Genomic DNA, 23714 nt, shown 5'->3' with positions numbered 1-23714 from the left:
TTCTTTTAGCATTTTAGTAGTGGTCCAGGGTAAGAATCAAATTTAATCCGTGAACAAGAGGTCCATGCAATTGTCTACAAATCATACTCACAAACACAAATGCACCAAACTCTCTCTCTCTCTAGCATCCCTTTGAACCGTGGGTAAAGGGGACTAGTGCCTTTAATTTACCAGGAGCACATTTTGCGATGTCTACACCCAAAGACTGAAGTTCGGCCAGCTGGTTAAGCTGAAACATTCGAATACGGAGACGCAAGAAAGACAAACTTGAGCGCAGGTTAAAAATGGGGTAATTTTTATTTCGGAAGGAAAACAAACATTATCCTATTCCCCATAATTACACAAGAATTTTCGCGTTTTTTCCGTTTGTTTTGTAATGGCGTCAATTCTTATTTTTAAATGAATTCTGCAGTAAACGCTATTCAGTTGCTAGTGAGCACTCGTGTCCATCTCGCGTCCTTTCAGCGCCGCCTTCGTGCGGTTTTCATAAGAATGCTGTTATTTAAGCAGTTTTTTTTCGCTATATGAATGTGTTTTGACGACTTCATCCTGCAGGAGGTTGCCCAAGGTTGAAAGAAATCAGCGTAATCTTACAAGAACGTGACTTCGGAACTGCAGCAGCATTCGAAGACACCGTGACGGAACTCGAGGTACACACATGGTAAAACACAACGAACTATAGCCGCAAACTAAAACCCTGTTCTACTCATTACAATGGCAGCTGCTGCGCTGTCAGACAGACGAAGTAATCGTCTATGCGTTGACTACATTTTCCGAAAAAAAAAAGGCGAATTTCAGATTTACATCCGTAGTGGAAGCTGACGGGTCCATTTAAACCCCCAAGGTTTTTTAAGCGTACAATTCTGGCTTTTTTCAGATCCTTCAACAGAGGCAGCCATTTGACACGCTCCTGAAGCTGGTCCTCACCGAAGATAAACGGAGCGAATTCCCAGGAGATGGAAACTAAAATAAACGCCAAAGAGTAAAGAAATTGCAAATTTTCCAATTGTGCGTATAGTACGCGGCCGCCGGCTGCGCGCGAGGCACTACTCGTGTGCGGTGTGTGGCGCAGCCGCGCTGCATGGTCAGCATCGACGGCTCGGCGACGCTCGCGCTTCACGGCGTGCCTCCAGCGAGCCGCTGCTGAAGAAGCCGCGAATGTTGTTGCCGTGCGGTGAACATCGCCGCACGGGACGCGTCAAATAGCCGGGCGACCGCCGTGAACCGCTCCGCTCGTTCAGAACGTGTAGAAGGCCGGAAGCAGATGCGACTGCAACTTTTCCCAGTTGAGGTCATCCTCGGGCCCAGACACCTGCGATAGAAGGCGGCAGGTGCGTCCAGTCTCTCTGTTAGCCTGCCTTTTTACCCCTCCCAGTCCCCCACAGACGCATGCAAAATACGCACACATGGTTTGCCACAGACGTAAAGCCTTCCCTTCGAATAAAAATTCCTCATATTACTATGACCGACCATCCATGCAAAGACAGACAAGGCAGTTATAAGATTAAGGTGCGACTGTTGAGATTAGTAAAGCGTAACTTATAAGTATGCACAAAAAGGACAAGCGCGAAAACCAAGTGAGGGAACAGACCCATAGTGTTCGGTAATTCTTGTCTGCTTTGTGCATCCAACGTTAGGTGACTTATTAGTAATTACACCACTGCGAGGGGGGGGCGAAGAAGGTCAGTGTCATTCTACTCTGCAATGAAGGATGACCAGCGGAGGCAGTCCAAGAAGTGCACGAAACAAACCCATTGTTTGCAATTTGCGATTGAGCGCATGCATTGACAGAATATAAATGTATTGACAGCATACAGGTATTCCACACTGTTTACAAGTTCACTGTGAACTACGTAATCAAGAAAAGCAGATGAAAGTCGGTGTAATGTTAGAGGCAATGTATACGGCTGATTGTCATGTATTCTGTTTTGGAATATTCTCGATAAAACAAGTTACGGCCGTTTTCTGAAGCCATCGTCCCTCTGTAGACGGCCATGTATTGGCAGCAGCCGGGAATTCTGTAACGTTCACAACTTTCATGTGAACGAACTAATTATGACAAGTAAATGAAACTCGGCGTACTGATAATGTCGTCCTAACGGCCAATTTTAGTATAACTTTTTTCAATATACCTACTTTAGATTCAGGGCTGCAGAACATTCGCCACAAAGTTGGCTTTGCCGCAAGGTCAAGTTTTGTCGACGCGACTTTTTTCTGAACAGCCTGTCCGTGCATGCAGTTTTGGTCAGAACATAGCCTACAACAGCTGCGCTGTAAAAAAAAAAAAAAAAAGACAGAGGCGACAAGCAATGAGAGACGCCAGACATGCTCTCTCTTTCAACTGAGTTTATTGAGGATCTCCTAGAAGCTTGCGTGTGGCTTAGGCGTAGCACTCGTTTTCAAAAACGAAATTCATATTGTATGGGACCCAGGACGAGGCGCACAATGATGCTCCTACATTGAATTTTGCGAAGAAATGTTTCCTTCGACTCAGTCCGACTCAGCAACCCGGGAATATGTCTGGCGATGACGAAAACATGTCTGGTAATTACAGCGCTTGTTTTTACTGGAAAACGCAGTTATAGGGCTTACCAGTGGAAAGGAAATATTCATGGAGGCAAGTGATTCATCCCCCAGAAGAGTGTTTTTCTTAGTTCCGTGGCTAGACAACAATAACGAAATAGCAGCCCTCGGGTTGAGCTGCTGCAGTTTCCATAGAGGCGGCATGCAGTTTGTGCCTTTACGAGGTGTAAGAAGCTGCCCTCTGAAGTGCCGTCCGCTATAATTCACATACCGCACACACTGTAAACAGCATTCTGAATAAGGGGGCAGCCTCAGCCAGGTTCCGATGTTTCCACAAGGGACTTGCCTCCATTATGCCGTGACAAAGGAAAGAGCCTTGCTGAAACGTTAGGTCTGGGCTGAGGCATACTCCTTATTACAGGTTTTGTTTCCGGAGCACTAAAGGTGTGCGAATGTGTGAGATTTTAGAATCGACTATTTCCTTGTTCGATAGGGTGAACGAATCGAATACTGCATTTCAAAGCTATTCGAAATTTCGAATATTGTTTGGACAACTTTAGAATAATTTTCGAACACTCGGTATGCCGCAACGCCAAATATTCTTATAAAATTTTTGTAAAATTTTTGCCTGTCTGTGCGTTTATCGCTCAAGTCAGCCTGACATGTTACAGGTGATTCTGCTAACTGGTGGGTTTCTTACCCACCGGGAATTAGTAATTAGTGAGGGGAAGAGAAGTGTAGAGGGGGTAGAAGCGGAGGGAGTATGTATAAAGACAGCGAAGGCAGTAAATGAGGGAGAGGAGAGAGAGAAGAGGATGGGAAAACGCCAAACGGATGGTGATTTGAAAGTGAATGGCGATGTGGGGGAGGGGGGTGCTTGAAGTGGGGGATACGAGGTTGAAGAAAAGAGGGAGGGGAGATGTTGGGTTCTAAAGACACGCAGCCACCTGAATGCCTCCTCACTGCCCCCCACCCGACCGAGCGACGGAAGGTTGACTCATCGGACGGCCGCGCGATGACTTTACGCCGCGTTGGCAAATTGCTTCCAGGTTACAAAGGACCCATGCAAGTGCGCTGTGGCCGTTCGAGGTGACTCATCGGCGGGCCGCGCTGACCGCGAGAACTCCGGGTTCCCAAGATAACGGGAAATGAGGGCAGGCGACAAATGATCGACGCGAGAAAGACGGTTGTGCTCCGGGTAGTTGGCCCAAAGGAACCCCGGGCGGGCATTTCGACTGCAACCAATTGGACGTATAACGGAGGAGAATTTCTGTTTCCTGATTGGGCTGCAAAGAGTGTTTTGTGTTAAGGAGCTCTATGAAACCTCGTGTAAATAGGTTGTAAAGAAGAGAGGAGGAGACGCATTAAACGTTCTCTAGTCTCAGATATCGCATCTATTGTTTCTTCAAGGTGCCAGCAGAAGGAGTTTGTCTTCGATTCCCATGTTGGCAGCAGCCAACTGCTACTCCAACAGCAAGGCGAACGAGCAAATAAAAGGGAAGAACTTAACTGGAGCGATAATTGGCGATGGTGATTGGTCTAGAGGAGGGAGATGGGAACAGGAGTTTCACAAGTTGAGAAATGGGAGGGGGAGAGAGGAATAGGAAGAGAAAAGAAAAGAAGTGGGGAGAATAGGCGGGAAACAAAAGTAGCCGGAAAAGTGGAGTAGGAGAGGTGAGGGGAACGGTGAAATGGAAGTGGAGGAGTAGTAATGGGTAAATGGAAAATATGAGGTGTATGGGGAGGGGAGGAGGGGCAGTAAGGTGAATAGGCTGTACAGAGGAGAATTGGATAGAGAAGATATGAGGGTAGAGAAGAGTTTGGAGAAGGACAGTGCGCAAGGAGAGAGGTTGAAGCGGAGTTGGAGAATAGTAGGGAGAATATAAGGGAGAAGGGAAGAGCAGTGAGGTATGAGGGGAAGGGAAGGGGAAGGACATGAGTTGGGACGTCAAAGGGGAGGGATAGGTAGGAGTTGGAATGGGCTGGGGAAAGGCCTGGTACACAAGAAGCGAGAGGGGAGGCGGTGAGGCCTGACACTATAGGCTGCGCCTGGCCTAAGGCCCGTTGTTTGAACAGGTGTAGAAACCTGTTCATATCTGATGCGAGACATAGCAATGGTGAAAAATACAGCTATACATGAGCCCGTTCCGTTTCTTTCATTCTCCAGCAAAAAAAAAAAAAAAGGGGGGGGGGGGTAGGCAAAGGTGGGAATGAACAGATGCATCTTTGTACAAAATGCCTTCGTTCTCAAAAGGAAAGTTAGCCTTGTCAGTTTTATTTCGCGACAGGGCTTAGAACTGTATCAAACAGCCCAACTTTCAGCTGAACTAAAACAAAACGATAATCGCAACAGAACTTCTCTTTTCGAATAAGAAAATATTCTGACAAAGCGAAATAGCCTAGAACACAATTGGCAACAAACTAATTTAGAAAGTATGCACGCCAGGATTAATGCCATAGTTGTCTGAAATAGTACAATACTAGTTCCAGCCGCCGAACCGGCGATGCACCGGTCTGGGCCAGTTTCAGCTAAATACCCACTGAAGCGCCGCAACGCATGGTCGCGAATTTTTAAGGCCCCTGCCATCCTTTGCTTCAGCTGTGCTGGGGTATCTCAAGGTTAATTTTATTCTACGCAAACTGCACAGCCTGAGATGCGCTGGTCGCCGCTGTTGCTCATCTGTGCTTCAGTGGTTTCGTTTAGAGGAAAGTGTGCAAAGCAGAATGGTTTCTCAATCACGAAAAGACTGAACGCCGTAGGAGCAAAAAGTGCATGTTCAGCCGGTAAAACGCCTGTCGCTAGCACATATTTCCTACTTAAAGTCTTATCCTGCCTCGCTTGAGCGGGATTTGAAGAAAACTACTGCGGCGTTCTGAAGTCTAAGCCCAACCCCTTTGTCTCCAACGTGTTAGGAAAGAGTATGTTTCGGCAGTTTCCCTAAGTAACTAGTTGAAGTTGAAATCGCTGTTATAGACAAGCGTTTTACCGGCTGTACTGCATTTGTACAGGTAGCGGGAAGTGTTTAAATATAGCTGTAGTGAACTAGGCCAATCATTTAGTATCGCAAACCGTTCGATGACTACCAAAAGTTAAGTAATTACTATTAAACTATCTTGGAGTCCGGCTTGTCTGTTATAACCAGAATTACAATAATCAAAAACTGACTCCATGCAGGAAAGCTATAAACGTCTCGAAACGTCTCGCGTCTCGAAACGTCTGTTTTATTACTTTCCTGGTCCGGACCAGTTTTTAATTGCCGCATGTTTTTCCCGACCAGACGGGATTCCGTCATTCTCGATTTCATAACCAGGATTGTGAAATAAGACTGTGCAACACACGTACGAGAAGCACGCCCATCTAGAATCGCCAATGCCACAGTAATTGAGCACTAGTGCGCTACAAGAACTTAAGAAAAAATGTAATGCAAACCGGCGGGCGCCGCGGAACAAACACCGTTTCAAAAAAACTCCAATGTGCCGCTTAAAAAAAAAAAAAGAGGGGGGAAGGGGGGAGGCGTCACTAAAAGCCAACAACAACTAAAAAGACAATTGGGCAGCATGGTTCGTTCGTTTGTTTATGCATCTACCGAGAACCGAGCGTATGCGTTGACAGAATGTCAGCGTGGTATTTTTGTGTGCTTAACTGCTTTAATTATCCGCGTATACATTCTAAGAAGTCCCCGCAAATCGTCTTCTCGACAGCGCTCCTAATGACCAATCCAAGTGGCCTAGTGTGCAAATTTGACGAATGACCTGGCTAAGCAATTAATTTGGATGAAAAAGGGCATCTGCGCAGCGACACTGCGCTATGCAAAATGCCTTCCACGCCTTGCGTGTTGTCCCTGCACGCATGCACTTTTTTAATCAAATCATATGCTGAGCTTCGATCTTCGCCGAATTTGCAAACTTGGTCCTTTAATTGGTCATTCTGGAGCGCAGTGGTGAAGACGACAGGAGGAGTTCCTTCGTGTGCATACTCTGCCATTTACACATATCGAAGTGTCCCTCACACATCTATCACCTTCCTTACCCTGCCCCAAGTGATTTCACGCTCTGTTTGCATGCCTAGCGGCAACAATAGGCAAGCAAGGTAAGACACGTGCCGACCATCTTTTATTCGTTGTGTTTTTTAGCTCTAAAATTTGATCCTGAAATTAGCGTCGTTTGTGAGGACAACGACCGCGGCTGCTGGAAGACCCTCGATTTTTTTCTATGTCGAAACCAAGGTAAGAAAAGAATAAAAAACTGTACCATTTGTTCTTTCACACTGTACTTGCTACTAACTTCTCACTATTGTCGCATCTTTTCACGCGAACGACAATAACGCGCAAGAATCGGGCTTACGCGAATTAAACACTTCTTCAGGCTGATTACATTCGTGACGGATATATCAAGCGGACGCGTTTGTTGAGACTCCGTTCGTCAGCAAAGGATAAAAACTGATCCAAAACACGTGTCCACGGATCCAAAACCGAACCCAAACACGGATCCAAAACTGAATCCAAAACACGTGTACACCAGTGGCGCGCTGCTCACGACAACCGTGTGCGGCCGCTCTATTTTTCAGCAAGCGCTCGGCCGCTCGGGCGAAACTCTGCGAACGGAATGTCCCTAGACCAGCCACGCCGGTTCAGAAAACCAAGAGAATGAGCGCCGCAAAGACCTCGCTTACTCTGCGGCGCCGCTCCGCTGCCCAGGTACTTTTCGTTCTCCGTCGCGTCACTATCGATTCCATCGACAGACATAATGGTACAGCACCCCTCAAAGCTTGCTCTCTCCTTTCCCTCTTCTTCAGTTCGCCGTTGTTTTGTTCGCTCGGTTGCGCAACCCCGTTTCCCCCTTGGGTTGCCGGATATAAAACGCGATTTAACCGCTGGAAGCGTGACGCGTTCTGCCCCCCCGCCTCGGTGAACGCAGCAAGCATTGTGCGAATGGAGGCACGTCGTTCTGTTCGCGTTTGCACTGAGCGAGTGGTTTCAGCCCCTCAGGCAGCGATGGCCGATAGGGGAAACAGGAATATCAGAATTCCAGATACATTTGCAGTCTGCCGCTCCAACATTTGCAAATCGCTGATATCTGCGCTATAAAGCCCCCGAATGAAAAATAAATTACCTGGACCAGAAATAGACGCCTGCCATAAGGAAAAAGGCCTCCGTATATATGGAGCACGCAGCGCCGAAAGCGGCTTCTCCAAGCCTGCTTATGTTTCAATAGCGTAAAGACAACAGCGGTGTTCTTTGAAAGAAAATTCTTCTAACAGGTGCATGTATTTACTCTTGTATTCAAATCGACGTCTGCGCAATACTCCAAGATTTAACTGGCGCCGTCCAACAATACAACAATCACCTACGCTCAATGTTGGAAGTAACGCGTTAAAAGCAACAGAGTCACCGGCAACAAGATACTTTTCTTGGCAACCTATTGACGTTCTCGCTACCATTTCAAACTATCAAGTGCCGCCCTCACGGTGGCATTTTCTGATCGACATTACAGCTCGCGTTACTCGCTATACATTTGATGCAATAAGCCCCTCTTGTTTCCGCATTTAGAAAAGCGAGAAGCGTCCGGCAACGAAACACAAGCGCACCCCCTTTGTCCGTGGCGCAATCAATTCCTTCAAAACCGTAATTCACTCACACGCTGGTTTCAGCGAGCTTTCTCCCGAAATGACAAAAGCAAAATCCAGACGCGCAGGCGATCTCCACGATTGGCTCTCCTGCACGGCAGGGATACCGAAAAAAGCGCGTATCCTGATTCCTGAACTACCCTACAAACAAAGTCACCCATCCAACTGAAAAACACGCACGCACGCACGCACGCACGCACACTTGCCTCAGAGCGCAGCTTCAAAAGGTTGAAGACAAAGTACAAGTTTGGTTTGATTGACAGGTTGCCACGTCCAAATAAAAGCTATGCGAATTATAATGCAACTCCAAATAATTTTCCGCTGAGAATTACCGGATAATGCGCAAGCATTCGAAACTAGGACATACACCGAGCATACTTTAAGTAGCATTCAAAACTATATACAAATGCATTGCTTGGAAAACATTTCTTCAGAGACAGCATATTGAGCATGAAAATTAAAGCCGTTCCACTCAATGTGAAAGCTGTCGGAAGTGCAGAGCAGTGATTCGCCTTAGCGGGCTGTAGCGCCGTTCTCCGCTCACCGTTACCACCAAATGGAATTCCAATTTCCCGCCTTCGCAGTGCTCGCTCGCCCCCTGCCTGAAACTGCGCCAGCGGGATATCCAGTAACTCTGGGCTTTGTGCTTTTCTCCCCGCACGTGCCGGCGTTGCACTGCCACATTTTGTGTTTAATATCGTAAAAACCAACCCAACGGGCGTCCTTAACTAAAGGAACGTGGGCGCCACCGGTTATTGCGTATATTTTTCCTTAAATGTACCTATAGTTTAGGTCGCGGGTTCGATTCCCGGCCGCGGCGGCCGCTTTTCTGATGGAGGCGAAAAGCAAAAGCGCCCGTGTGCACGAGATTTCGGCGCACGATAAAGATCCCCAGGTGGTCAAAATTAATCCGGAGCCCTCCACTACGGCGCGCCTCATCGTCTGCGTTGCGTCGGCGCGTTAAACCCTATAATCAATCAATATATATAGTTTTCTTTGCTCTAAACAACGGGAAGGTGTATGACAAGCGACAGCGTTTCACGAGTTTCGAACGCTTATGTCTATATAAACCCCTTGGCTTTCGAAGCCTCTGGGGTACGCCGCGAACAACAGTGTTACCCCGGGACGCCGCCTTGGTGCTCTAAGAGCTGCTACTTGTGCGGCACAAGCAGCGCCTCCTATAGTGCGCTGCTACTTGAGCGGCACAAGCAGCGCCTCCTGGCAGCCGCGGCGGCATATTTTGCTCGTACGGGTAGAAAAGGCCACCATAGTACTATGGTCCCTTGCGCTCCGAGAAGCCATCTGATCACCTCAACGCTTGGTTCCAGCATTTCTTCGTCAGCAGCGTATGTGGGAGCATATGCCTCTGCATTTTTGTAGCTGCCCTCGCACGCAGGAACGACAGCAAAACCGCATTTCATATCACAAATTTGTGCGGGCACCTTTTTCGAGTGACGTGTACACTAATTTCGATGGTCGACAGTTTGAGTAGCGCTCGTCGTGCTAACATTTAAATAAGCGTTTTATTTGCTACTGTGTGTCCTACGTTGGACGCACAGATGGCTTATCCCGTGCACGCGGCAACTTCGTGGACAATTTCTGCTCGGCTGTCATGGCTACTCATGTAAAATGGTAAAATCGCCGTCACCGTGTGTTAGCCCCAGCCGCGGCTGGCAGCCGTCCAGCAGCTTCCTCGAAAAAAAAGAAAAAACGCTTTGGGTTTGCCGACGAGCGCAGAAACGAAGCAAGGGATTATGTACGTGAAATATCAACAAAATTCGAGAAATTTAGAGAATTGTACGTGTGTATGGATTCCTATGCCGCTTCTGTTCATCTTGAGGCTTTTATTTGCAGCCAGATTGGTGCTTTTCTGATTTGTTCGTGTTTCGTTTGCTTTTCTGGTGTGTGTTATTTTGAAATCAATAAACAGGTGAGTGCGGCGAATTGGTTTTCTTTTTGTCCCATTAGTTCACCTCTAGCTTTATTGGTATTTTTAGTTTTTCTTATACAAAATAACATACATTTACTTTATTATACGACAAATGTTTTAATAATTATGCCATTTTGTGCGAATGCAAGGCGTTTGGGATTTGGTGCGTATTAATATTTTTTGTATTATTCGGGTTGTATTTCCGGGTTCTTTATAATTTTGTTTTATTAATCGTGTGATTGTTGTGAATAGGTAGACTTTTCGACATAGCAAGTTCATTTTTATTCTTTTTTCCTGTATGTATTTTTCACTTCACTCGACAAATGGTCTACAGTTACACTATTACGACGTGTTAACTTCGATCTCCCATTGTGCGTTATTGTGCAAATGCCAGGAATTACACAGATTGGGCTCTGGGGTATTATCGAAAAATGCTGACGGATTAAAATTTATATTTCATTTTTTTTTTTTGCTTACTCCCAGCCGCACTTGCATTTTGAACTATTCATTTGAATCACACCATTTTCCAGGGCTATATATATAGAGGGCCCCGTTTGGGTCTCAATTTCTGCGTTGATGCCGAAGATATGGTTGCTGGCGTCTAGTTTTTAAATGCGAATGCATTTATTAGTCGGGGGTTGTTTTGCGTCCATCGAGCGGCGTGCGCCTGCATTCCTCCAGCGCGAGCGCACGTGAGCGCGCGCACGTGCGCTCGCGCCTCGTAGTTCTGCCTTCGTCGTCGTCGTCGTAAATGCGAATGCATTTCTGGACGCGGCTGTGGAAAGTGTGCGCGTGCGCTCCAAACCCTCTGACCCCATAGTCTTGGTTGGCGACTTCAACGTTGACGTGCGCAAGAAGAGTGGCGAGTGGCTGGTCGAGTACATGCAGACCAGGCACTATATGCATTGTCTCTCTGCCGGCTTCGACACGTGCCCCACTACCATTCACGGGAGTTGCATTGATCTGGTATTTACGCGAAACTGTGACGCGCGCATGCTTCTCAAAGACCCTTTGACCGTGCACTTTAGCGATCACAAGGCAGTGATTGTGGCCGTCAGGTACAACGATAACACAAACAGGTGCTGATGAATAAATGATTACGTTCACACTCTCGTCATTAATTACGCCATTACTCGCAACACACTCATCGGTGCACCCAATGCGTTCGCATTTCTGCACGATTCCCTTCGGGGAGGTGCGGGGGAATTTCTTTTTGTTTTTGTTTCCCCGCAGGTGAAGTAGCCTTTGTTTTTTAGTATTTCTCAGGGCTTCCTATTTATTCGAAGCCGTAGAACAGTTCACGCCCGGCTCGCTTCGCGTAGTCACGCTGGCCCAGTGCGCACGGGATACGCGGACCGGCGAAGAGCGGTACGAGCAAAAGATGCGGCGCGGATCGACAGGGGGCGCCGCTGGTTCAAATTCAGAGCTAGGACGACAAGGTGAGCGCCTAAAGTGTTCTGCACTTAATATCAAGGTGTGTAGGCCCAGCGTGATTTATTACATAGCTCCATAAGAGCCCATGTATCCCCATTAAACCCTATACACCAAGCAACTCTAAAGTGGGCTTCACTATTTACACATATGCACTGCTAAAAATACATTTTTGTGATAAACATGGGCGGTCTTACATGAAAGTATGAAGGTTGTGAATGGGCGTTTTATTACATACCTCCATAAAGACCTTTTTTAAAGTCGGTTTCACTACCGTACACAATGCATTGCTGGCAGTACATTTTTAAGGAGCTATATAAGCGGTCGTGTATATAAAATTGTGAGGGCCCTAGCGCCTTTTATTAGTAGCCTTGTCGTATGCGGCGAAAGTGTGGCACAACGTTACAGACGGACAGAAGTGTTTCCTCGTTGAGTCCACGTAGAAATGCTTAAGCCTTTGGTAAAGAGGACAGCTGAGACTAGAGTGGTGACTCACCAGCCACTTTGCCGCACTCTCCTTGTGGCGTAACAGGGACCAGCTTGCACGATTTGCAACCGCCGACGAAAACTATTGACAATAACCATGACTGCATGACTGCAGTGGCGTCAAGAAGTTAACATATTGATCCTTATGTTTTGGCGCCTCACCAATGACATCACTGCCGACGTTTTCTAGTGTGAAATATGAGAGTTTGTCAATATTTGTGGCCTTTTTTTCTGGTAAGAACGTCTTTCGGCGCTGGACTAAATTTGGGGGAGTTACCATTCGCAGGTTGCTTCAAATAAAACTGGGCCTTACGTTGTCTTCACGTACTCTTTAAAGGGTACAAAGTACACGTTACAAAGTTACAAAGTGTTACAAAGTACAAAGTACAAAGTACAAAGTACAAGGACAAAGTACAAGTTACAAATCCCAGATACAAGAACTTCTTTGTCCTGGTAACGATCAGCAATTTTGTTGCAAGATTCAAACAAATCATCGATATAATAAAGAAAACCCAAACGAGCGGTGATTCCCCAGCAACTTTTGGCAATTTCTCAATGACGTCACAGAAACTTGTTTGCGCGATTGGCGGCCGCTGACCTAAGCCACCGTAAAAAAAACATGACTGGGCGACTGTAGTGGGACATCTAGTCCCGTTCGAGTGTACCACTGGAATGGTAGCGTGCAGCTCACACACTCACGACTTCATTTTTAGTGCGGCGTTATATCACGTCACTACTGCATGTATTACGCCACTGTGGCGCGAAGTTTAAAAGTTTTTCCTTATTTATTGCGTTTTTTTTATTAAAAAAACGTCTATCGTGGCTGGTAGAGCTAACTGAGTAACCAGAGAGTACTATTTTTAAAGGGAACAAATTTTCTTTGTATTCATGGCCCCTTTGAAGAATCGAACCAAGGGTGCTGGGAATGTTCTCATTCTGCGTTCGCGTACTCAGTTATAACGCTCTTGGGTAAGCTTTGAATGAAGAACTTCTAGGCTTGCTTTGGTTGATATAAGAAATAATTTTATAAACGTTTGTTCGCCATAAACATTACCGAGCCGCTAATACAGCTTGCATTTGCACCGGTGCACCAGGAGGGCTACAGTGGCTTTACATGTAGCCTCCATAGCGGCTGCAGGGTTAGTGCGCGTGTCCTCCCAGCTCCACTTCCGCTGCAACGCCTAATGACTAAGGCCAACCGAGCAATGAATGAACGAGCTTGACGGCACCGTTATTTTTCCCTCGGGGAGGGGGGGGGGTTGTGTGCCTTGCCAAGTTTCAGAAGATTATGATTATGCCACGAGAAGAAAAATTGGTTCAGGTTAAACACTTCGAAACCTAGTTATTAGGAGCGAAAGCAAAGACTAAGCACACAGTGTTTCGCGAAAGTCTGTCCTTGCTTGATATTTTGCAGCCTGCCGTCTAGCTATGCCTACTGGATGATTGGATTCATCCCTTCGCTTGCACTGAAGGGCGCGCACAGGCAGCCCAATTAACCGGCGTGCCATCAAAGGCGACGATGAGGGACCAAGCGTCGGCGAAGCGGCCGGAAGGACAGCACTTCCGTGTACGTGCACTGCGTGTTCTCTGGTCTTCCTTCCTATAAACTAGGTAACCCCAGCTTTTTTTTTTAATCTGTGGAAAACGCCGCCATATGTTCCCGCTTCTCAGAGATTAAAAAAAAGTCGGGGGGAAGCATAATGTACCTGTTGTTTTTACTGCATCTCTAAAGCTCTGTGGGCTTTGCAAGGATATTGAGACGAGGAAAGAAAACGGCGCACATAAGGCAACGCGCAAGATTCAGCACTCGCGCAAATTTGCGAATTGCGCTGAGAGAGGGGTGTATAAATACTCTTGTGTTGCGGTCGTTGTTACATCGGGCAATCAGGTCGTTGTATCAACGAAAGACTCCGAGAAGACAGATATGCCTGCCAACAGGTCAGTACAGTAGGGAATTTCGCTGCACACCGTGCGAGGTGTAAGTGTGCCGTCGCATTTGATGAGGCCACCATTTTGTTCCGCGCGGAAGATAAAATGCCCCGTGAGATATTTGGAGCGTTTGCCATGATGTCAGGGCGTGAGGGAGAATATGTGAGCACCCCTTCCATCACGCTCACCCAGCGTGAGATTTAATTTTCAGGATAATCTTTTTAGCGACAGCACGTGGACCGGCTTTGACGCACGCTATCTTCATACTTTACCCTTGCAGCCCCCTTTTCTCTTCTCTCCGGAATTTGTTGTCTCATTCTGCTTCTAATACACTCGAACGCCGCTACAACGAACGCTTCTACTACGAAATAGCCTGTACAACGAAGCAGACCATATGGCATGGCCAGAATGATATGTTTCCTATGTATTGTGAACGCCACAACAGCGAATACCACTACAGCGAATTTGCCTGTTTAACGAAAAAAACTCATGCGTTCGCAATCGCTGAACTATTGTTTGATAGCGAATACGTCTAGCTGCACACGTGCTAACGCGCAGCTGACAGATTTGTTGACGACTGTGAGCCATCCAGTTCTGCCACGGAGCTGCAGGAATCGATAAACACGTACAGTGCGTGTTGCGGCGCAACGTAGTTTGTGACGGCCGACGATTACGCCTCGGTTAACGACCAGGTCCTGGTTTACTCTGACCAGAGAACTGACGACATCGTAGAGGCTGTCATAGAGAAAAGGGGTGCTACAAATGGTCAGGAGAGCATTTGCTACAAATGGTCAGTGATGAAGAGCTTGATGAGGAGCCAAGCGTAACGAGTATACCCGTGATGACGCGCTGCAGATATATATATCCCGGCACTCCCTGATTCGCGCCGCAGCGCGAGGTCATGGAGTGACGAGACCTGAGTCAGTGAGTGACCTGAGTCAGGTCGGCGGTGTTATGCATTTAGTACGTCATACATACTGCACAAAAGCAAACTGTTGAGGGTTTTTTTTTTTTTTTCACCGACTGCAGTATAAATGTTATTATGGCTTCTCTCAGTATGCTTATCTGCTTTATAAGGAGTCAGTGAAGCTGGCGACGCATATAACGAAATAACGCGCTCAACGAACTATTATCTCGGTCCCAGACGCTTCGTTATACGGGCGCTTCACTGTATATATGTTTTCGCCTTGCTTAGAATAAATCAGTTGTTAGTGCGCCATCTTCACGTGAAAGTGTACGTTTTCCCTGTGTCTGTCTTTGCGAGCATAACCAGCGCAACGTCCCTTCAAAAACAATGACACTCTGCAGCGAAATTAAAAATGGGTCGCAGTGAGCAGCGCCACTCCTGAATCAGTGTTTTGGTGAAAATTTGGGCCTGCGGCATTTAGACACGCTTGATTGAAAGATAGCTTACATGTTTGCATTTTCGCACGCCCCGGCCGCCTCTGCCGAACGCGTACAGGCTCTCATCCTGCGCCGAGATGCCTCTGCAAGAAATGAGGTGTCAGAGGTAAGCCACATGCGATGATCACTAACCTGCCTACAAGCAGCACATGCACGGCAAAAAATCGTTTTACAACATATAGAAAGAGTCTGCCGGTTGTTAATGTGCATAGCCCATTCACATTCATGCCATTTAGTCTCCTTTCAGGGGGTAAAAGTGGGGGGGGGGGGTGCAATACTAGGGAATAATAAAGCCCAGAACTTCCTCCTGCCCGCGTTTTGCGTATTAGCCAAGTGGTTATACAGTCAACGCCGTCAAGATGAGAGAAAGATAGAGAACGGCTTTATTTTGGATCCACTTCGACTGGAGGGTGCAACTTCTCCTCAGGTGGCGGCTAGGGGTCCGTGGGCCCCAGCGGCACCTTCGGCCAGCTGGATCACTTTCTTCTGGATCTCGGGATCCGTACTGAGTAGCGCAGTCTCCCAACTCATCGGTCCCGTTATTTCTAGCGATGAAAGGAGCCTTTGCCGCTCCCTGTATTGTTTTACGATTCTATTCGCGTCCTCGTGTTCATGTGAAGGGGATCAGGTTGTCGTGCGATGTCATCTGACGCCTTGTTATTGTCTGTTGGGCGTGGGAGGGCTGAGAGCACTCATTACAAAAGCTCTTGGCTCATACCCACCGGCGAGCAAGATGAGAAAAAAATCTTAGCGCTTAGTAGCGTCCAGCAGGTATCTACACCGCAAAGAATCCAGCTCTCAATAAGCCAGCCGGTGGTGGATTAATAGCCTGTAGCGGCATCGCTGCCACGGCCAGCAGTGACATCATCATCATCATCATCATCATCATTTATTCGTGATCGGAGCGCTGTACTACATTCTAAGGCTATGTTCAGACTACGGACGCAAAAGCCGTATCGTGAGCTATGGACGTAAAAAAAACGGCGTGTCACGTAGTTCGGTTGACTGAGACGTGAAATGACGTCATTCTTTAAAGATATTACGACAGTTTCGGCAACAGACTGAGCCCGGCCTAAGACGTAAGCAAAATGCCTTGTAAGTCCGGCCCCATAAGTATTCGCGGTTTCGGATGGCACTATAAATGTGCAATAGCTATGAACAACACGTCAATCGATAGCACAAAGCATCAAGTGCAGCCTGTCCGGCCAGGTTGTCCTATGAACTGCGAGGCACCTCAATACACCACGTTCGTAATATTTCGTGTGTCAAGTTAATGCATAAAAATCACCAAGGCCCCTTAACGAGATTAAGCAGCTAATTTCTGAAATTCCGCTGGCACACTATACTTCACATTTAAACAGTGGCGTAAACAAACCGTTATTACGAAAAAAAAAATATGAAAGCGAACTTTGTTCGGCTCAACAGGCCATGGAAAGAATAATGATAGAAGTAACGTTGAGGGAGAGGAAACGAGCTTCCTGAATCAGACAACAAACTCAAATAATATCAGAGATCAAATACAGAAAAAGAAATTGACATGGGCTGGCCACGTAGTCAGGCGAAATGACAACCGCTGGACCACTGGATACCGAGAGACGGTTCCAGAAGAAGGGAAAGGCGAATAACTGGATGGATGTACAGAATAAGTAAATTCGGAAGCAAAGAATGGACTCGAGCAGCGCAGGACAGGAGCGGTTGTAGGTCGATGGGAGAGGCCTTCGTTGTTGATGTTGATGATGAGGAACAGTATCCTGCGCTCCCAATAAAATTGCTTTAGGAGTAAGCAATTTATTCGTAAGAAATGGCAGACGGTTTGGGTGCAGCAACCATGGGACATAGTGCGAAAGCAGTACACATCCCTGCTTTTTCGCGGTCTGCCGTCTAGCTATACCTACTGGATTATTGTCTTCACCCTTTCGCTTGCGCTGAAGCGCACGCTCAGACGGCCCAGCCGGCACGCCGTCCATGTGAGACTGAGTTATGAAGCGCCGGCGAAGCAGCCGTTCAACCCTCGCTTAGCGGAGAGGCTCCGAGCGAGTCAAGCTGCGATAACTCTCCGCAGCGAATCTCGTGACGTGACGACTCACGCCTGCCACGGTTGCGCTCCGGCGGCTGAAGGTCATTGCAATGCCGTGAATGACCTTGCGAAAGACGGCGTAGAAGAGCTTTTGCTCTCAAAAGCTTGTGAGGAACGTGAATTGGGAGGTACGAGCATCCGTTCCTTCTGACATGCTCTTCTTTTTATATTTAGAAAATTTGCTGGATAAAACAACTTCCCTTAGTTTTACTGGGCAGTCATAACTTCGTAACAGTTCCAAAATACAGTAAGCTCATTCTAGCACCAGGGGGCTCGTATCATTTTGGCGAGTCATGCGCGAAGCTGCAAGTGCACACTAACTGTCGTCTCCTCATTCACACGCTGGCAAGCTTGGATACGTTGGTAGCTTGTGCCCCCTCGTCTGTTGGCAACCTCCCGCTATATGGTAAGGATGCGGCTCAAGCTTCACAACAGCTACAGCACATCGGTTTGCCTGTTTGCTGATGCGAAATAAACTATTTGAGTCGATGCTGGCTACGAATTGCGCTATTAGCATTGTATTAATGTTCCATTACGTGTTAGCTGACAGTTGAGAGAGTCTAGCAAAGGACTATAAAATAGTTGGCCAAGCAGCCTAACTTTCGCCGTGTACAAAATGGTTGATGCGCGTCTCACTTGTCTTCGATGTTGACGGTGACGGAAGGCAGGTTAGCGTAGCGCGATTCGTCGTAGCGCGCCGCGGAGGACTCGGTGACTGGCTGGTGGGCGGCGACGTCAGCGCCGGTGATGGCCGCCGACACGGCCCGGTCCACCATGACGGCCTTCGGGCCGGTGTGAGTGCCGCGCCGCTTGCGCAGCCTGCCCACTTGCAGCAGAGTCTCGAGGTGCTCCTGCTTCAGCTCGGACATCAGCCACTGCAGCTGCCGGTTGCGCACGTTCAGCAGCGCCTGCAAGGAGGAGCAGGAACTGCTGTGAGGCATGATGGCGTCCCCCCCGCGTATCTTGCTACTGCCGCTTCAAGCTGCACTTTACCTAGGACTGCCGAACGGTTAGATGTGGTGTTTCGTGGACCGACGAAACAACTGACCTGTGACCGCGGGCTGTAACGACGGTATCCGATTGAAGACCACATTGGTAAACGCATTACTGCGAGAGATAATAGAGGAATATAGTGGAGTACAGTGGAAGTGGAGTATAGTGGAGATAATGGAATATAGTGGAGTACAAGGTGAAGGAAGCCGTAATTGTGCTCATAACATCGACAGGAAAAATGTTGGCCGGACCATTTCTACTCAGGGGGAAATTAAAACGTGATGTTTACCTATTATTTTCTAATTCTATTTTGTCATTCTAATCCTAATTCTATTTTGTAATTTCTAATTAGTACCCTGATTTGAGCCACAAATCTCTTGCTGTCGCCCTTCTCTCTCCAGAAAGGCCCGTTTGCTCCCTTCGCCCGTGGAAAAACCATTACCGACGCTGAGGCATATTTTACGTGAGCCGATTTCGTATAACGTCCTCGATAAACACGCAAAGGGGCTGACCCCAAAACCGGCGCAATTAACAGTGCTCCACGACGGTGCGCACCGGCACGGAGCGTTCATCGAGGACAGACTGAGCGGTTCTACACTAGCACCATCTTTTGGGCTATGAGAGCAACTCATAAAAGCGTTGACAAGTTCCAGTAAAACAGCTCAATATGACACAGCGCCGCTACAAACTGATATTTATTGAAAGCCACCTCACAGCCTGTATTTCTCACACATGCGTGACAACGTATTCCTGCTAAACAGCCACCTACAAGCTGCTTCTCGTCTTCTGAGATCCACAACATAGCGAGTTCCTGCAGTCATGGTCTGTCCGACCTCAGCTACGGCGAAATATGTAGGACCTTCATGGTCTAGGCACCTGACTGTGCGTGACATCTCATTCGAACAAAACGAATGCAAAGCTTCAAATTTACTCCTACTGGTTGGCTGTGCAGCCTTCTTTGCAGTAAGCATAATTCCTACATGGCACATAATGTTTGTGTGCTCATGTGCAATCTCTGGCAGTTATTAACGCTCGTTCTGGGCGCGTCGCATCGCTGTCTGATGAATACGCAAGCATTAACTCATCCTCGTCAGCAGCAATATACAGCCGTTTCCGCCTGCACACGAGGGCGTCGACGCGTCGTCGCTGCAACAGACGGCGGAGGAAGCCGCTTCGCCGGCGCCGTTCGCGATGCATCTTGGGATTGCACCAAGGCGCTCCGTCGACTCTCTCGGTGAGCGACGAGGCAACCACAAATTGCCACGGGACGGTGGGCATCGGTTTGTTGACGACAGTTGATGCGCACCGCTGCGGTTTATCGAGGATGCTGTTGAGGAAACACGAAGACGACGATCTTGTATAGTACACCATCATCATCATTAGCCAGTAGAAGTAGAAATGGAATAAAGTCGTTCTGAGCGGTGCTATGGCCCCGGCTCCAGTTCCTCAACATTTGATGCCGAAGCCCGGGGGGAACAGCCCAGTGGACTGCAAGACGGCTCAGCGCATCTTCGAGGCACGCGAGGCCTGAGAAACTCCTGCCTGGGAAACTTGATCCCCTGATACCGGACGCCTTGCCCTCGGACGGCGCCCGCCATGGCCGGCTGCTGGACGCTCCACACCGACCATATGGTACCCGTAGACGATTTGGACGACGTGGGCCAACTGCTACAGCTCAGAGACACCCTCCGGGTACAGATTTTGGACCTCGTCAACGCGGCAGACGGCGCAGCAGCCATCTGCGAAACCAGCTATTCATTCTGAAAACCCTTTATAAATGCGCACAGCAAAAACAGACCAACCTCGTACAGCTTGACAATCATATCAGATATGTATTGGATTTGTAAGACTACACAAAGGGATATGAAGAATCGGACGTATACCCTGCAATTATTATTCGAACTAATTTGCTGCTTCGTGAGAAATTATCGAAAAATGGCTAAGTCTGCACAAACCCGTAAGACAGCCAAGGCAAGCCTTCGTGGAGACCTCTTGAAACCGTCATTTTAATTGCATCTCTGCGAACGTCACGCAGCGGTCCCACCCCCTCTCTAGTTGCCTTTGGAGAACTTTTAGTCCCCGCCAACGAATCGCTGACAGCAGCGACCCTGGAGGCAGCCACTGAGTCTCGGTATGCGTCGTCGACTCTGGATCTTGTGTCACGCCGCAGCCGCAGAGCGAGTTCATACCGCAGAAAAATGAAGAGCCCGACGAACCAGACCCCCTCGAGTGTGCGACGAGATAGAAGGAGCATTCAGTTGTGGCTACTGGTGCCATCGTGCCAAAGGTGCCATCGTGAACACCAGATTATATCGTCGCAGGACAGAGATACTTAGGCACAGGGCCAGAGGACACCATATGAAACTAGCTACATATGGATCTCAACAACGAAGAGGACACCCATTCTCGCTAAGGAGATGGATGCCGACTGCTGTTCACTCCTACCGACGGAAACGGCCGCCCTAATCACGAGGAAAACCAGTCAGTCCAACGTTGCTAACTCCCTCGACCCAAGATCGCCCGCTATCCAACTCCAACACCGGTTCAGAATTTTGTTGGACTTTCCTTGCCAGCGCTAAACAGAGCCGGGACAAGGAAGCTGCATCACTCCATTAAAGCACCGGTTCAAACGGAAGCAACTCACGTCCTGAGACCGACCGGCTAAACGGATCACAACCAGGATTCTCAATTGCCTGTTATTGTTGTGGTGTTTCCTGCGTGGGTCCTGTGCATATCTGTGTGCGCATCAATCATTGTCGTGGGAGGGAGGATGTTGAGGAAAGACGAAGACGGCGAGCTTGTAATGTACACTATCACCATCGTTAGCCAGTAGAAGTCGAAGTGGAATAAAGGCGTTCTGAGCGTTGCTATGGCCCCGGCTCCAGTTCCTCAACAGGTACTATATAGTAGCCCAAAGAAAAAGAGCTTCCATGTGCCCATGCTTCGACGTGATTTATGGCCACAATGGCTTACAACGGAGCCAGTAAAGCCTTCCTGGCCCTTAAATTAGCATGCGTAGTATTCGATGCTTAGTATTCGTCGTCGTCGTCGTCGTCGTCGTCGTCGTCGTAGTAGTAGTAGTAGTAGTAGTAGTAGTAGTAGTAGTAGTAGTAGTAGTAGTAGTAGTAGTAGTAGTATTATGCGAAGTATTCGAGGGCGTCATGTGGAAGGCAAGCAAACTAAACTTTCGCTTGTATTTTCTGTGTGCCCCCCAAGCTGTCACATAGTCGCTATCCTTGGTCAGTGCCGATTGAAATAGAGCATTAACTATTATATTTTGTGTAAGTTAAAAAGGAAACTTCTAGAGTTTCATTAAACAAAGCTGTTGGGCAAGTGGTACATTATGATCGAAAATTAGAGAGCGACATAGACAATGACACAAGAAGGAACGACGCCTGTCCCGTCGTTCTTTCTTGTGTCGCTGTCTATGTCGCACTCTATTTTTCGATTCTAGAGTTGCTTTGAGAAAGTTATTTATTTGCTTGCTTTGTAATTTCTTTCTTTGCTTGCTTTGTTAAAGTAATTTCTTTACTTGCTTGCTAATGATTGCCTTGAGGGCCGTAAGCCCCAATTACTGCACATGAGTAAGGGGGGGGGGGGGGTGCATTGCGCACTTGTTTGCGGGCACAAAGGAGCATGCGCCTTTGAACACAATGTACAGTCATCAAAAGTGCTAACAATAACGAAGAAGCCGGAGCCAGCCTTTGCACAGAGCGGCAGATTACGATAGCCACCGGCGCATCTTCGGCTGCTGATAATCGGTGCTCCCGATGCTGAATTTCTGCACTCGGCATCTCCAGCGCATGTGAACCACCTCGCTGATTATCTCGGGGGCCATAGCAAGCTGCCGCTCTGTGATAAGCTCGCACCTTGTTCTTTGTTGTCAACACTTGTGGTCTCTACCTCACAATATGCACAACCCTGTAGCATCGCACAAGGCATGCACTCATGCACACTGCGAGGAACCAGCGTGGGTTCGAGCTAGTTGAGCACGCTCACGATACTGAAACGCCGTCGCGCCAACTCAACACCGCCTCTATTGGGCAGGTGGAGTAGGGGCGACAAAAGAAAATGCCCAGGGTGCGGAGGGAAGACTTAGTAGGACTTGATTGCTGGCTAGTTGGTTCATGATGTACTAAGGAATAAGTTTGCGCAGAAGACGAGGACAAAAGACGAGAGGACAGGACGGGCGCAACCTGCGCCCGTCCTGTCCTTTCGTCTTTCGTCCTCGTGCATGCGCAAACTTATTCCTTAGTATAGGAGGGAAGACGTTTATTTTACATCAACGTCCCAGTTACATGATCTAAGGTACTGGTACGTACTTCCCTTTAGTTGAAAGGGGCGATGGGGCGCCACGCACAAGTGTGCGCGTCGTCGGCGCAGAGTCAGTGGGCTCTTCGGTGAGGATTGATTGATTGAAGACACGTTTATTCCATTTTCTTGCGCTTGAGTGCTGCTATGGATAGATGGGTCGGTAGGGGATAGGTAGGGAAGGGGAAAGTGGGAAAGGCTTCGGTGAGGGCAAAATCCGGGGTGCGGCGCACGTTGTTAGGGAGCCTACATGCGCCGCGCCTTCGTCGTTTAGGGTGGCGCCACTCTTTGACACAGCTCGTGCCGCCTTCCGCCGTCGGGCAGCGTTGCCAGCACACGTTGCCATAGCAACGGGGCCGATACGGCGCCATGTTGTTCCCCAGTTGGTTCACTGCCGCCGTGTGCGTAGGGCTGCGTCCTTGCCGCCTGTGACTCGCGGTGACTTTTGTTGACCACGGGAAGCTTTTCATAAATATGCGAGCTCGGTGAACGTGTTGGGAGTTGTATGAGCACCAAAAATGCCCGGCTGTTGCGTTCCGCAATGTACGAACCATTGCAGAAAAGGCACACGGATGTTCCGCTTCCCGGCCAGCCCGAACCGAAAAAAGCGCTGGCTCGTTCCAGTGAAAAGGAACCGCTGGGAGCCCACTGCTGCTTCTCGTGTTTGTGCTGTGAGTATTGCACCTCGCTTCATGTTTTTTGCACGCGTACTTGCAGCTATATGCTATTATTTAAGTGCTCTGCACCTGCAACGCTTTCAGCGAGCGTCGTCGTGTCCTCAACGTCTCCTCCGTCGCCGCAGCGCCGTTGCGCGCCGGTAGCGGAGGCCACGGCACGGCCTGTTTTGATCATTTTGATGGCTTCCAGCGACGGCTGCACGTAGCGACGTAGCCGAGCGGCAATTTAGCGTGCGAATGCAGCGTGCGCGCAAGTGGATTGTTTGCGTGGCTTGATTATGCCGGATTACGCATGCATGAAACGTGAATGTTCAAAACTAAGCCTGG

At 48.3% G+C, this 23714-nt stretch overlaps 1 protein-coding gene across 1 annotated transcript in view; it reads right to left on the bottom strand.

Moving 5' to 3' along the window:
• Positions 1-436: 436 nt before the first annotated feature.
• LOC144156190 (uncharacterized) overlaps positions 437-23714 on the bottom strand; it is a 29053-nt gene continuing 5775 nt past the window's right edge. Inside the window, exons 3-5 of the mRNA XM_077688058.1 lie at positions 18043-18314; positions 15340-15412; positions 437-1312 (exon numbers count right to left, since the gene is read on the bottom strand). Coding sequence (XP_077544184.1) covers positions 1238-1312; positions 15340-15412; positions 18043-18314 — 420 coding nt within the window. The 3' untranslated portion in view covers positions 437-1237. The remainder of the gene's footprint in view (positions 1313-15339; positions 15413-18042; positions 18315-23714) is intronic.

Source organism: Haemaphysalis longicornis, unplaced genomic scaffold, assembly GCF_048455015.1.
Source record: "Haemaphysalis longicornis isolate Haplotype H1 unplaced genomic scaffold, Haemaphysalis longicornis Haplotype H1 scaffold_1, whole genome shotgun sequence".
NCBI lineage: Eukaryota > Metazoa > Arthropoda > Arachnida > Ixodida > Ixodidae > Haemaphysalis > Haemaphysalis longicornis.
Note: the sequence above shows the minus strand (reverse complement) of the source record. Positions and strands in the feature narration are given on the sequence as shown.